Raw genomic sequence first — 14,153 nt, forward strand, 5'->3', positions numbered from 1 at the left:
AATCTGGCAGTAGAACTGTTAAGGGATTCTAGTGACATCCATTATGACTATGATGACAGATAAATGACGATAAAATATAATATTTCCCATTATAAGCCAAAACAATGAAAGTGTTTCACACTCGATGCGGGTGGCGCCTCCAGTGTTGAGCGTAACACTCATCCACTGTACACAGCGCTGGAATGCCATTTTGACCACAGATCACTGCTGTTTGTTTACATCAAACAGCGGTCTGATGACAGAGGCTACGCCATGTGTGCTATCTCTTTCTCCAGGAATGTTTTGCCATCTGTTTGGGTTTGTAGCGTTGCGACGCGTTGTGAGCTTGTAGCTCGGCTATTTTTTGGCAAATGTTCCGCCCCAGGATAATGGATTTGGATTATCGCAATAATATCGTAAATCGTGATTTCTTTTGTCACAATAATCATGATATGACATTTTCATATGGTCTCATCCCTAGTTTGTAGTCCCACAGAGAGCGATAACAGAGCTTTTGATACCTACCCAGCCTCCTTGGACTTCTTCCGAAATGTCCATGGTGCGTTGCCGGCAGAATCACACCTGTGCTCACTTCGCATGGTATATCAAACACGACACACGTGCATTATCTCCTTGTATGGGCCTTTAATGACCCTGATGTTACCGTAGTTATCTCCATACATGGAGTTCCGTGCTCATAGGGACATATGGACCTACACACAAAGCCAGGCGTAGGAGCGGTTAGCATTGCTAACCGCTGTAGTTTAGACTTATTCAAGCTACAGGGCGGCTGTAGCAGAACGGTTAGAGACCGTCTGGGAAGCAGAGGGCCCCGTTTCCTCAGCAGAAAAACGTTCTTGTAGCTTGTAGATCTGCTATTTTAGATTTTTTTAGCAAATCCTTTAACTCACTGGACGCCATAAACGTCTATTACGTCTTTGATCCTTAGTGCCATAAACGTCTTTTACGTCTTTTTAACTCTTTGAGTGCCCCCTTTTTCACCACTAGAGGGCCCCAATGACCAGAGAATTCTACTTAGACAGTGCTGGTATATGCACAAGCCCTGCAGCCATGACATGCCTGAACACTTTCCTTTGTGCATGTACAGGAAGAGGATGAAGATAGCTTGAAGTTAGCTATATTGGCTACCAAGCATTTTAGAAGATCTATTTTCTGCAATTTAGCCACGATTAAACCTTGCACACCTCATGCATGGGAAAAAAACAGAGAAGAATGAGCTCTAAAAAATCCAATGCAATCCTGGATTGCATTGGAGTGGATTTGTGCAGTTTGTTCACAGCTTTCAAACAAAAAAATCCGATTGGAAATCCGTTCAGGCATTCTTGAGATAATAGCCATTATGTTTTACATGTTATGTAAACAAAAATGGCTGCCCTGTATGTTAGATGGGGTTGTATGGGGGTGGAACATGCAAAATCGCGATTGAAATCATGTTCACCAGATTTGATGGGGTCCAAAAAAAAAATTCAAAAAAATGTTTTTCATTTTTTTTTTCATTTTTTTTTTTTTTTAAAGCCGAACTAGTTCGGGATCGGCACTCTGCGATACGATAATAAAGCCGAACTAGTTCGGGATTGGCACTCAATGAGTTAATTAATCAAAAGTTTTATAATTTTTTCATAATTGTAATTTAAAAAAAATCGCTCTAGAAGTTAGCCATGAGCCTCCGTGACCGGAGCGATACGGCCGATTTGACTGTAGCACCAGTGTAACACAGTCCGACGGAAAATCGGTATAACCAAACATTGGTTCCGGCCGTTTAAATGTTATCTTAAAACGTTCGTTTATACACTTCCCGTGCTTCCCTGACGAACTATAAGTACTCCAAAAACTCAGGGCTCTAAAGTGTATAGCATGCTAGCTAAAAGGCCTGGCCAAAATGTAAACAACAAGGCCCAAACCAAAAAAAAGATGGACGTCTTCTTCCTTCTTCTGTTAGTTGATCAGATAGTAGGAGACCACCACCTGGTGGTTTTCACATGCCATTGCACTCCAGTTTACACACAGGCCCAGAGACAGCATTCACATATGATGATGATCAAGACATCTTACACATGTTCTATTGAAGCCCAAATCTAATGATAGGATATATATATATAAATATACATGTTTTCCTTTGTAAGAGGGGTAGTGTGGCTTTCGATAGAAGCATAGATTTATATATGTAATTTAAGTACAAAATATGATTTTGGCCCCCATAAAAAGGCAAAATTAAACAAAATGGCTGGCACCAGTTTTGTAGATTTTTAATCAAGGATGGCATTCAGTGAGTTAATATAGCCTACTGCTTTAACGACACACTAAAATCATCCCCTCCCCTTATTATCATGAAAACCAGGTAAACTGTACTTAATGAACAGGTCGGTGTGCTGTGGCCACATGAAAACATAAATGTAACACTTTCTATACACTTTTTTGAAAATAAATCTTCCTCCTTGTATAATCTTAATACCTGATGATCATGTTTTGGGGAGGGGGAAATCACTGCACCCCGTCTTTAAAGCCTCGCCGCTGGCAGGGCAAAAGAAGCCAGGGAAAAGAGGGTATGTACGAGGTGATCTGAAAAAGAGGGTACGTACGAGGTAGGGTGACCAGATGTCCCCCTTTGCGAGGGATAGTCCCACATTTCCATGACTTTTCAGGCGTCCCCGAAATTGAGACTTTGTCCCACATTGTGACTGTCAGGTGTTGATATAGGTGCGCTGATTGTTGCTGAAGCTCTTTAACATGAGATCACAGCAAGCTAGACTGGACCACCACACTGGACCACTATATTAATACATTATAGGGCAGAGTATTCCATTGTAATGTAAATCTCACATTGTCTCTTTTACCTGCAAGATATGTTTGTAAGACTGTTATTAAAATAACAAGAGAAATATCCCCTATAGGGGGGTAAATAACAAATTAATAGGCAGTATTAGGGCTATGGTCGAATATGACATCAAAGCATAAGCATTTATTAGCAACTTAAGTAATAATTTGCTATTAACCCCCCGCCCGCCCGTCCCACATTGTCCCACACAAGTGGTACTTCTGTCCCTCAAATGAACAGTTTGGATCTGGTCACCCTAGTACGAGGTGATCTGAAAAGAGGGTACGTACGAGGTGATCTGGGTCTCCATGAAGATGAGGATGAAGACCAGAAGGGCGGGCACCACGGACGCCCCCATCATCCAGGCGGGGAAAGGCTGCTTGTCACCAAATGGACTGATGAACCAGCCTCTCTTGTCAGGAGATGTGACCGAAAAACCCGATGGCACGTTAAGTTTCTGAAAAGAAAAATAAATAAATCATAATAATACTTATGATAATAATAACGTTACTTGAATTCATGGATTTTTTGTTGTTTGTTTTGTTCGTTTGTTTGTTTGTTTGTTATTTGTTCGCATTTCTAAGCCAGTCATTTGAGGAGAGTGTCTCCATAGGGAACAAAGCAGGCACTTCGTGTCACCATTGCTGGTAATCAAATTATTGGCTTATTAATGGGTAAACATAGGACGTGAACATAAGATTCGTTTAATTAAATGCCATAATGAAATAGGACTTCAGCTCACTCTTAGAAGTGAGCTGGCAATTTTATGTTCCAGCGGTAGTGTGCACACCATTGAACATTGTAATAATTCAAAGTATTGTGTAGGTACAGTACCTGTGTGTAGGTGTCTGGAAGGGACCAGTCCACCAGCACTGAGAATAATATAGAGATGGGGATTCCAAAATCACCAATGATTCGTCTGGCCTGCGGGGAGGAGAGCAACAAATCAAATCAAATGTTTGATATAAACGTAGTGTACGCACCAAACGGGCGTGGGAAACTGTGGGGGCGACTTCACCTTTCAACTGAAACAGGGCGTTTACTTTTTAAGAAAGACAAGAGCCGTTTTATTGACAGTTGGATAGAGAGCCACGCACGTCATCCCAATAATATAATAATGCACTTCTTCCAAAGATCAGTTATTCCTCTGCTGGAATGAACGGCCAGAATTTGGCCTTCTCTCACCACTTTATCTGGGTTTGATTCCCACTATAGGAAAGTTAAAGAACTGGACAATTTTAATGACATTGAGTCACTACTTTCAACATAGTCTTAAAAAATAAAAGAATAATTCAAAGAGTAAATAAAATAAAATAAAACCATGCGTTTGTTGGAGATCCCCATGGGAATGGCTTGATCCAATTTGGATCTCAGAGTTCATGTTGCCAGCATGTCTATGACGTACTTTATGACTCCAAATGTGGGCAAAGTCTCAGGTCCGAGACCCTTTGACTTTGACTGATAAAAATAAAGATCAATATTATATTTTTATATTTATATATATATATATATATTATATATATATGTGCCACAGTCAGTTTGGGTAACTCAGTGAGATTGGGGTAAGAGCGCTCGTTTTGTCGTTCACCACACACCCCTACCACCGCCTGGATCAATTCACCTTGATAGTCTCTTATCAGCGCACCTGTGTAATTCTGCGTATTCACCATGAGATGGCGACAACAGCCATTCACTTGTGTAGTCGCTGACGTCACTCGTTTGACGTCACCGTTTTTTTATGGCCAAGACCGGAAAATAAAATTCCTCCCGGACATTCTGACCGATTGAAAAACCAATGGTCATTTATCATTATCGCCGTCTGCTCCTCATGCGCAGGCTGCCTATATCTCTCTCTCTCTCTCCCTCTCGCTCGCCCGCCCTCCCTCTCTCGCTCGCTCGCTCGCCCGCCCGTCCGCTCTCCCTCTCTCTCTCTCTCTCTCGCTCACTCGCTCGCTCATTTCAGTGTCAGTTTGCGACACGCACTGCATGTAAAGCCATGGGAATTAAGGAATGCACGCACGGTCAGCAATCAACCCATATGAACAAACATCACTTGTTTGAAGTTCTTTATGAGGAGATGGAGTGGAGACAGTAGGAAGAGCCTTTTCAACTCTCCTAAAGTTGCATAACATGCGCACGGACGCACTGTCTGTCTGTGTCACCACTCGACAGTGAGTATTGGATTCATTGCTGGTCAGATCAGATGAATCTATCAACCTTTCCTTATGAAGCAAATGCTATTTTTCAATATTCTTAAGTCAAGACATGGTATTGTAGGCCTACTGTTGGCATGAAAGATGATGACAGAAAGACCTTGTTGTGAAAGCAGTGTGCCACATGCAGACAGCCTGCGCGATTAGTCCAATAATTAATTCCCTTATGCGAGATTGAAGCGTTTTTTTTTCTTTCTTTCTTTTTAGCCTACTTTTTCATTCAATTCGTTTTCAGTCCCAACTATGCAGTGAGTAGGCCTAATAGACTACTTTAACTGTTGCTATTGGCTGTTTGTACACCTGCTTGTAATTTATGCATTAAAATGATTATGTCCGGTATTTTCTTCAGATGTCCGGTAAATTTTTATCATGCCGGTCGCGGTGACCGGCTGTTAAAAATCCTAGCGCGACCTCTGATATATATATATTGTTGTGAATTTTCATCCTGCTGTCAAAATGGCAGCCTCTGGTGGCCAGGACGGCCAGGACACCCTCACCACCTCACCAATAATGGCCAGGTGTCTGCTATCATCTGAGTGCAAGTACTCACCCAATGCCTGGCCGGGTGTGCCCCTACAAACTCTCACAGACTCCTCACTCACACATTCACTACACACAGACCATTCCAGCAGCCATGCGTACCTGCCAAATGTAAGATTTGCTTTTCTTATGCTTTATTTACCTGATTTATTTGCTATTTAATTGTTAGTTATTATTGTTTGCTGTTTATTGATTTGCTCTATTTTTTCTGCTCCTTTGTCAGAACCATGGCTACCAGTCTGTAAAATAAATATCACAAATGTTGCATTACTGCCTCTGTGTCACCTCCTTCAAACTTCTCTTTAATGGGAGAACCTGGGTGGTCAGCATTCCATTGAACAAACAAAACACTTTACAATATGGTCCTTCGAGCTGGAATTGCTGACTGCCTAGGGTGAAGTGACACATGCATGTATGCGAAGAACATGGAAGAGGAGGCTATGAAGAATGTGGAGGCTCCCAAGGTTTATCCCAGCAGGGAAAGACATAAACCAGACAGATACGGACAGTCTCAGAGTATATTGCTTCAAAAAGCCATATCATCACAGGCCAAGGATAGGGAGGCCCTGCTTAACATGGCAGAAGCCCTGAAGAAGGCCGAGAGGGAAGAAGCGGAGAAAATGGAGGAGCTTGAAAGGAGGAGAAGGGAAAGACAAACAGTCCTGGAGCACATTAGCACATTGCTGATGAGTCAGAGCACAGATCAGCAGAATACCACCGATCAACATGGAGCAGCAGGGGGAGCACCTCCACCCACCTCCATCCTTGAAGTTGGTGGAAATGAAGAGGATAATGATGAAGAGGAGCTGATACAACTTGAACCACTAGGAGGTGCTCTTTCACCGGTAGGAGATCAGAACCAGCATCACCCTCATCATGTGGGAACCTCCACACCTCAGAATAACCCAGATCCTGAATCTGAACCTGCTGTCAGGCCAAGAAATGTCAAAGTGCAATTCACTCCCTCCAGCGACTCTGCAGAGGAGCATTTCACTGCCTTTAAGCTTTATGCTCTTCCTCCGAGCACAGTTAAGAAAACTCCAGCAGCCCCTTCTTCACTTCCATCCATATCTTCAAACACTCAAGGTGTGAGCTCCAGACAAGATGGTCCCTCTCGTCCTCAACAGCAGGTCATACGCTCCCCTATTCATGTGGTCCACTCTCAGTCCTTATCACTCCCGGCCAATCCTGCTTATTCACAGCCACTTCTGGGCCCTATTCAGCAGGGTGCCCACATTCCTCCTGGCAGAGCGCCTCCTGGAGGCAACCGCACGCAGTACATCCTTCCTTCTCATCCCAGCAACCCTCCTACTCATCCCAGCCATCCTCCTTCTCATCCCAGAAATCCACCTCTCCATTCTCAGCCTCTCTCTTACCCCGGTTCCCAATTACAGCTATCTCCATCCCACCAGGGGGCTCCAGCACAACAAATGGCTCGTTCCTCCATCATCCCTCCAGTTAATACAGTGACACATGAGCCACCCATGTATGGGGTTCCGAAGCCCAGTATTCCAAACTTCACCGAGGATAGTGAGAGAGCCTTCGCCAATCTGAAGCTGGCACTGGACAACCTTCTCGATCCTTACATCCAGTTGGGTGAGAAATATAAATACCATGTCCTTCTTGAACATCTGAAGCTGCCTGAAGCTCAGATGATTGCTCAGTCTTGCCGGCACCATCTTGAGCCTTATACGGCTACCATGCAGGCCCTTCAACTACAGTATGGGCAACCCCACCAGCTGGCTCAGAGTGAGATCGCAGCAATGCTTACAGCCCCTGACATCAGATCTGGAGACCCACAAGCTTTCCAAACCTTCTCTCTTCAAGTCGATCTGCTTGTGAGTATGCTGGAATCACTGGAGGGCCCAGGTGGCTACGAGCTGAACTGCTGCTCTCATGTCGACCGCCTCCTGAGCAAACTGCCTAAATATCTCCGGGAAAGTTTTATTGAGTTTCTACACCTGCAAGGCAAACTCACTGTGGCTAAACTGAATCCATACAACCTGACAGATCTTGCTGGTTGGTTGCATTCCAAGGCCCAGCAGCAGAGACTTTCCCATCGACTTGTCCAGCGCTATCATGGTGGGCAACGGCAGGAGCAGCCGAATACCAGGCCACCTCGAGCCACTAAGAACAAGGACCAGGCAACTGTTTATCATGGCTCTGGACCGGAAGCCCTTCAAACTCGGTCCAACCAGGAACAAAAGCCCTCTGTTAAAACCCACAAGAACTCTAACATCCACTGCCTGTTCTGTCGGTCCCATGATCATTACATCACCAGATGTCCAAAGATTGAGTCTCAGTCCAAGGAGGAACTTAAATCATGGATAACGAAGGGAAACAGATGTTGGAGATGTGGCCGGACCTCTCATCTGTCAGAGGATTGCACCCTGAAGAAGCCCTGTCCGGACTGTGGTGAGCTCCATCTTCGGGTCCTGCATCCTGTGGCCGATCAGGAGCGAAGAGCAGATTCTTCCCATCACCATCCTCTGAGTAAGGTGTACTTCTCTCATTCCAAACCTTCTGACCGCGTACTTCTTAAAGTCGTCCCAGTACTTCTATGGAACAACAATGCTTCACTCAGTACATATGCGGTTCTGGATGATGGCTCAGTCCGGTCAATGATTCTCCCAGCCGCAGCCAGACATCTCAAGTTGAAGAGGAAGAGAGAAGTACTTGCTCTTCGCACCATCAGATCAGATCTTACCCACCTGGAGGGAAAGACTGTACAGTTTGAAATCTCTTCTGTACTAACACCTACAGTCAGATATCCCATCAAGGAAGCCTTCACAGCCGATGGTATCGATCTCATTGACCAAACTTACCCGGTCCAGTCCCTCCAGCGCCGCTATCCATATCTAAGAGATATCCCCCTTCAATCCTTTCGAAAGGTCCAACCCTTGGTCTTGATTGGATCCGACAACTCCCACTTGATTTCACCTATGGAGCCAGTGAGAAGCAGCCCTCAGGGAGGTCCCCTGGCAGTGCACACACAGCTTGGATGGACCCTCCAAGGTCATGAGGGTCTCCCTCAAAGTCGCCCTTCAGCGCATCAATGCCTGTTCACTGCTTCCTTGAATCCCGCCGATCCCTTACTTGGCCATGTCGAAAGGCTATGGAAACTGGATGTCTTACCCTTCCGCAGTGAGAAACAGGTCACAAGGTCCCAACAGGACAAACAGGCAATTGAGATCTTGGAAGCTCGAACAGAGAGAGTGACTATAGATGGCATTGAGCGCTATGCTACTCCCCTGCTTCGGATTCACGATGCTCCCAGACTAAAGGTCCCAATGGAGGCTGTCATGTCCCACCTACGGAGTACGGAACGGAGGCTCCTAAAGGATCTGGAGAAGGCAGCCATCTACAATGCGGAAATCTCCAAGCTGGAGACTGCCGGGTATGTCAAGAAAATTCCTTTTGAAGCTGTTGACAGCTCAGCAGAATCCTGGTACTTACCTCATCATCTTGTCCATCACAATAACAAAGACCGCCTGGTTTTCAACTGCTCATTCAGATACCAGGGCATGTGCTTGAATGACCAGTTACTCCCTGGTCCAACTCTGAGCCCTTCCCTCATCGGGGTCCTCCTTCGTTTCCGCCAATATCCTGTGGCGGTTAGTGGTGACATTAAAGGCATGTTCCACCAAGTCCGGCTGCTACCAACGGACCGGCCCTTGCTCAGATTCCTTTGGCGAAACATGGACAGGGAAGCGGCCCCTGATGTCTATGAATGGCAAGTACTGCCCTTTGGTACTACGAGCAGTCGCTGTTGTGCCACCTTTGCCCTTCAGCAACATGTCAGGGATCACTCGGGAGAGGATGAGGAGATCAGGTTGACTGTGGAAAACAACTTCTATGTCGACAACTGTCTGACCAGCTGCCTCCACATCCCAGAAGCAAAATGCCTGGTGGATCGCACACGTGAACTTCTTGCCTCAGGTGGCTTTGATGTGCGACAGTGGGCCAGTAACCATCAAGCTGTGGTAGCTCACTTACCCCCCGAAGCCCGGTCGCAGAGCTTGGAATTATGGCTCTCACAGAACCGGGTCGAACCAGTTGAATCCACTCTGGGACTGAAGTGGAAATGCGTCCCTGATGTCTTGAGTTATCTGCATAAGCCACCACAATCGGCCCCCTTAACTATGAGGAGGATCTACCAAGTCCTGGCACAACAGTATGACCCATTAGGGTTCCTTATACCCTACCTGACCAGAGCCAAAGTTATTGTACAACAGCTGTGGTCAAAGCAGAGAGACTGGGATGACCCCGACTTGCCTGAGGACATCCAGGCTGCCTGGAGAGCCTGGGAGGCTGAGCTGCCTGATCTTGAGTCAATCTCCATTCCTCGGTGCTATACACCAGCCAACAGACCCACTCTCCTGTCTCAAGACCTCCATGTCTTCTGTGACGCCTCGGAACGGGCCTACGGGGCCGTCGCATACTTGCTCAATGAGTATGACGGGGAAAGTCACACCATCTTTGTCATGGCCAGGTCGAGAGTTGCTCCTAAGAGACAATTGTCTATTCCACGTCTGGAGCTATGCGGTGCCCTGGCTGGGGCCCAGCTTGCTCATCTTCTACAAAAGGAGCTGCTTGGCATCGCTCTGCGCCATACAACTTTGTGGACCGATTCCACTACAGTTCTTGAATGGCTGCAATCTGAATCCTGTCGTTTCAAGGTGTTTGTTGGCGTAAGGGTGACGGAGATTCAAGAGCTCACCGATCTCCGTTCCTGGCGTTATGTGGATTCTTCCAACAATCCAGCCGACGACATTACCAGAGGGAAAACCCTTGCTGACATGTCTCAGCCAGGTAGATGGAGAAACGGGCCCGCCTTCTTGAAGCAACCATACGACAGCTGGCCTGTGCGGCCTAAAAGCTCAGTTGAACCTGATCCCACTGAACTCAGAAAACTCACTTTCTGCAGTTTGGCCACTATCCAACCTCCAGGTGAATTGCCATACAATGCCACTGAGTGCTCCTCATGGAAGGATTTGGTACAAGCTACCCATGACAGGCTCCACAGCCAAGCTTCTAAAAGTTCACCTGAACCAACCTATAAAGACTCTGAGCTCCAACTCCTCAAACAATGCCAATCTGAGAGTTTCCCTCTGGAGCTGAGATCCTTGCAAACTAACAAGCCTCTCCCTACCAATAGTAGGCTCAGGACTCTTGCCCCTGAACTTGATGAGCTGACAGGACTCATTAGGGTTGGTGGAAGGCTCCGCAATATCCAAGGGCCTCTCCAGTTATCTTTGCACCCTGTCGTATTGGATCCTTCACACCCAGTCACTAAGCTGCTCATCAAAGACTTCGATGAGCGACTGCTCCATTCTGGCCCGGAGCGTGTCTTTGCCGAAATCCGTAGACACTATTGGATTCTTCGTGGTAGGCAGGCAGTAAAACGCCATCAATCATCATGCCCAGACTGTCATCGTTGGCGCTCAACGCCTAAAGTTCCTCTGATGGCCGATCTGCCACCTGCTCGTCTTAGGCTATTAAGCCCTCCATTCCATTCCACGGATGTCGACTGTTTCGGCCCCTTCATGGTCAAAATTGGCCGTCGTACAGAGAAACGCTGGGGTGTCATATTCAAATGCATGACAACTCGGGCAGTGCATCTCGAGCTCCTCAACTCCCTGGATTCTGATGCATTCCTCCTTGCTCTCCGGAGATTCATCTCTCGCAGAGGTAAACCTGCAGAACTATTCTCCGACAGGGGCACAAATTTCCGTGGTGCTGAAAGGGAGCTCCAGGAAACATTTCAGGCCATGGAACCAGAACTACAAAGGAAACTCAGGCACTATCAACTTACCTTCAAATTCAATCCTCCAAACTCCCCCCATTTCGGAGGCATCTGGGAGAGGGAGATCCAGTCCGTCAAAAAGGCACTCCAGGTTGCCGTCGGCCACCAATCGGTATCCGAGGACGTACTCTGCACGGTACTGACCGAAGTCGAAGGAATTCTTAATTCCAAACCATTAGGATACACCTCTTCTGATGTGGCTAACTTGGACCCTATTACCCCAAACATGCTCCTTATGGGGCGGCGGGATTCCACCCTGCCTCAAGTCACTTATGCTCCAGAGTCCATGGGGCGGCGCCGCTGGCGTCACAGCCAAATCCTAGCAGATCAATTTTGGTCACAATTTATTCGTGACTACCTACCAACCCTGCAGTCTCGGAACAAATGGACCACCACTGCAATCGATAACCTGGAAAAGGACCTGATCGTACTTGTCATGGATCCTCAACTGCCTCGAGCACAATGGCCAATTGGACGAATCGTGAAGGTCCATCCCAGTCCGGACGGACGGGTCAGGTCAGCAGACATCTTGATCCAGGATCGGACTTACACCAGACCAGTTGCCCGCCTCATTCCCTTGCCTTCGCTGCCATCTTGACTGCATTCGGGAAATCCATTGTCAGTCACAGCAGCTGGGCTGCTGTGGGGGCGGCTGTTGTGAATTTTCATCCTGCTGTCAAAATGGCAGCCTCTGGTGGCCAGGACGGCCAGGACACCCTCACCACCTCACCAATAATGGCCAGGTGTCTGCTATCATCTGAGTGCAAGTACTCACCCAATGCCTGGCCGGGTGTGCCCCTACAAACTCTCACAGACTCCTCACTCACACATTCACTACACACAGACCATTCCAGCAGCCATGCGTACCTGCCAAATGTAAGATTTGCTTTTCTTATGCTTTATTTACCTGATTTATTTGCTATTTAATTGTTAGTTATTATTGTTTGCTGTTTATTGATTTGCTCTATTTTTTCTGCTCTTTTGTCAGAACCATGGCTACCAGTCTGTAAAATAAATATCACAAATGTTGCATTACTGCCTCTGTGTCACCTCCTTCAAACTTCTCTTTAATGGGAGAACCTGGGTGGTCAGCATTCCATTGAACAAACAAAACACTTTACAATAATATATATATATATATATATATATATATATTTATTATTTTATTTTTTATACCACGTGAGCCCAGTGTCAGTGTTCAGAAGATATTTAGTTCTGATCGGTCTAGCAGTTTTGCGAGATTCGACACGCAGACATACAGACAGACCCTCGTATAGACGGCTAGCCTCCTGCAGAGCCACGCAGTAAAACAACTTTTGCAAACATAACCCGAAATTCCAGAAGTGCTGCAGTGTAAGGCATTTCACATAATCTACAGTAATCCACCTTGATTATTCCCTGCGTGACGTCCATGGTGAAATAAAGTATAGTTTAGTTGGGAGAGGCATTATAGAAAATTACATTTCCGCCCAGGAATCTACTGTTTCGGAGCTTTCGGAGGAAGAAGGCGACAAAGAAGGTTCCCAGCATGAGCACCAGAGACAGGAGAGCAGTGTTGGGCTGGTTGAGCACTTCAGCGGGGCGCCCCCCTCCAGGGGCCCCCGGGGTGCCCATGTTTGGGCCGCCGGGCGGAGGAAATGTGGCGGTAGGGTAGCTTGCCATTAATGGATGCTCTTGAAAGACCTGGAAAACAAATAAAATATTGCTGTTTTTTTGCCCTTCTTTTTACTGTAAAGTCATTTCAACTCATTCACTGACATAAAATATTATTGTATAAGCCCTCACTGCCATTGATGAGTTTTGACAGATTTATTTTACTGCATTTATCAAAAGATCACAAAGATGTGCATATCGTTGTTGTCGGGCGGAAACCTCGTATCTCCAAGTTTAACATTTGTATGTTCTTTCGCAAAGTAAAGCCCTGCTTTATCGTACAAGGCCGTCGCACAAAAGTAGTGAAAACAGCAGACCTACAAGCACACAACGCCTCGCGGTGCGAGGCGTTGTGTGCTTGTAGATCGGCTGCTTTCACAAGTTTAAATCATTTTTAAAATGAAAAAATGCAAAACGAACGGTTTTGGACATACAAGGTTTTCACCCGTCAACGACGATATGCTGTTTTCCTCCCATTTCCTGTTAGTGCGGCCCCCGGCCCCTTGGGTTTCTGTCAATGTGGCCCCCTGGACAATTTAGTTGAATACCCCTGCAGTACAGGGTTTCCACTGGACCGCAGCGATACCTTGATGAGTTTGGAGAAGGTCTCATAGATGAAGATGAGGGAGATGAGGAAGGCGAAGATCTCCTGCGTGAACGGCGAGATGTAGCGGACCAGGAAGCTGCCCTCCGCCGCCACGATCACCAGGACGATGACGACCAGCCAGAAGCCGATCCACACCCGACCGGTGAGGTACTCGAACCCCTGCACCTGACAGAACTAGAGGGAGCAAATGAAAAGGGACAGACAGAGACTTTAGATCTGAGGCTGATTCTGCAAAATGTCTTCTAAATCCTAATGGTTTTCTTAAAAAAACGTATGCTCAAACCTTTTAATTTGTCAAGAATTACCCCCAGAATTATATATATTTGGCCGCGGACCCCCAGAAGCAAAGATTTGAGTTACAAATGTTCACTTAAAAATATATATATAATATATATATATATATTATATATATATATATATATATATATATATATATAATATATTATCTAGATATATATATATATATATATATATATATATATATATATATATATATATATATTCTGAGTTTTGCGAATA

General features: G+C 46.0%; 1 protein-coding gene across 1 annotated transcript in view; it reads right to left on the reverse strand.

Moving 5' to 3' along the window:
* Window positions 1–14,153, reverse strand: part of slc4a3 (solute carrier family 4 member 3) — a gene marked incomplete at both ends in the record, with an annotated part of 100,241 nt that overhangs the window by 7,795 nt on the left and 78,293 nt on the right. The window contains 4 exons of the mRNA XM_080752849.1: window positions 3,106–3,272; window positions 3,650–3,739; window positions 12,836–13,057; window positions 13,614–13,808. Of these exons, the coding sequence (XP_080608975.1) occupies window positions 3,106–3,272; window positions 3,650–3,739; window positions 12,836–13,057; window positions 13,614–13,808 (674 nt within the window). The remainder of the gene's footprint in view (window positions 1–3,105; window positions 3,273–3,649; window positions 3,740–12,835; window positions 13,058–13,613; window positions 13,809–14,153) is intronic.

The sequence above is a fragment of the Nannobrachium achirus genome (genome assembly GCF_963921795.1).
Source record: "Nannobrachium achirus genome assembly, chromosome: 22".
In the NCBI taxonomy this organism is placed as follows: Eukaryota; Metazoa; Chordata; class Actinopteri; order Myctophiformes; family Myctophidae; genus Nannobrachium; species Nannobrachium achirus.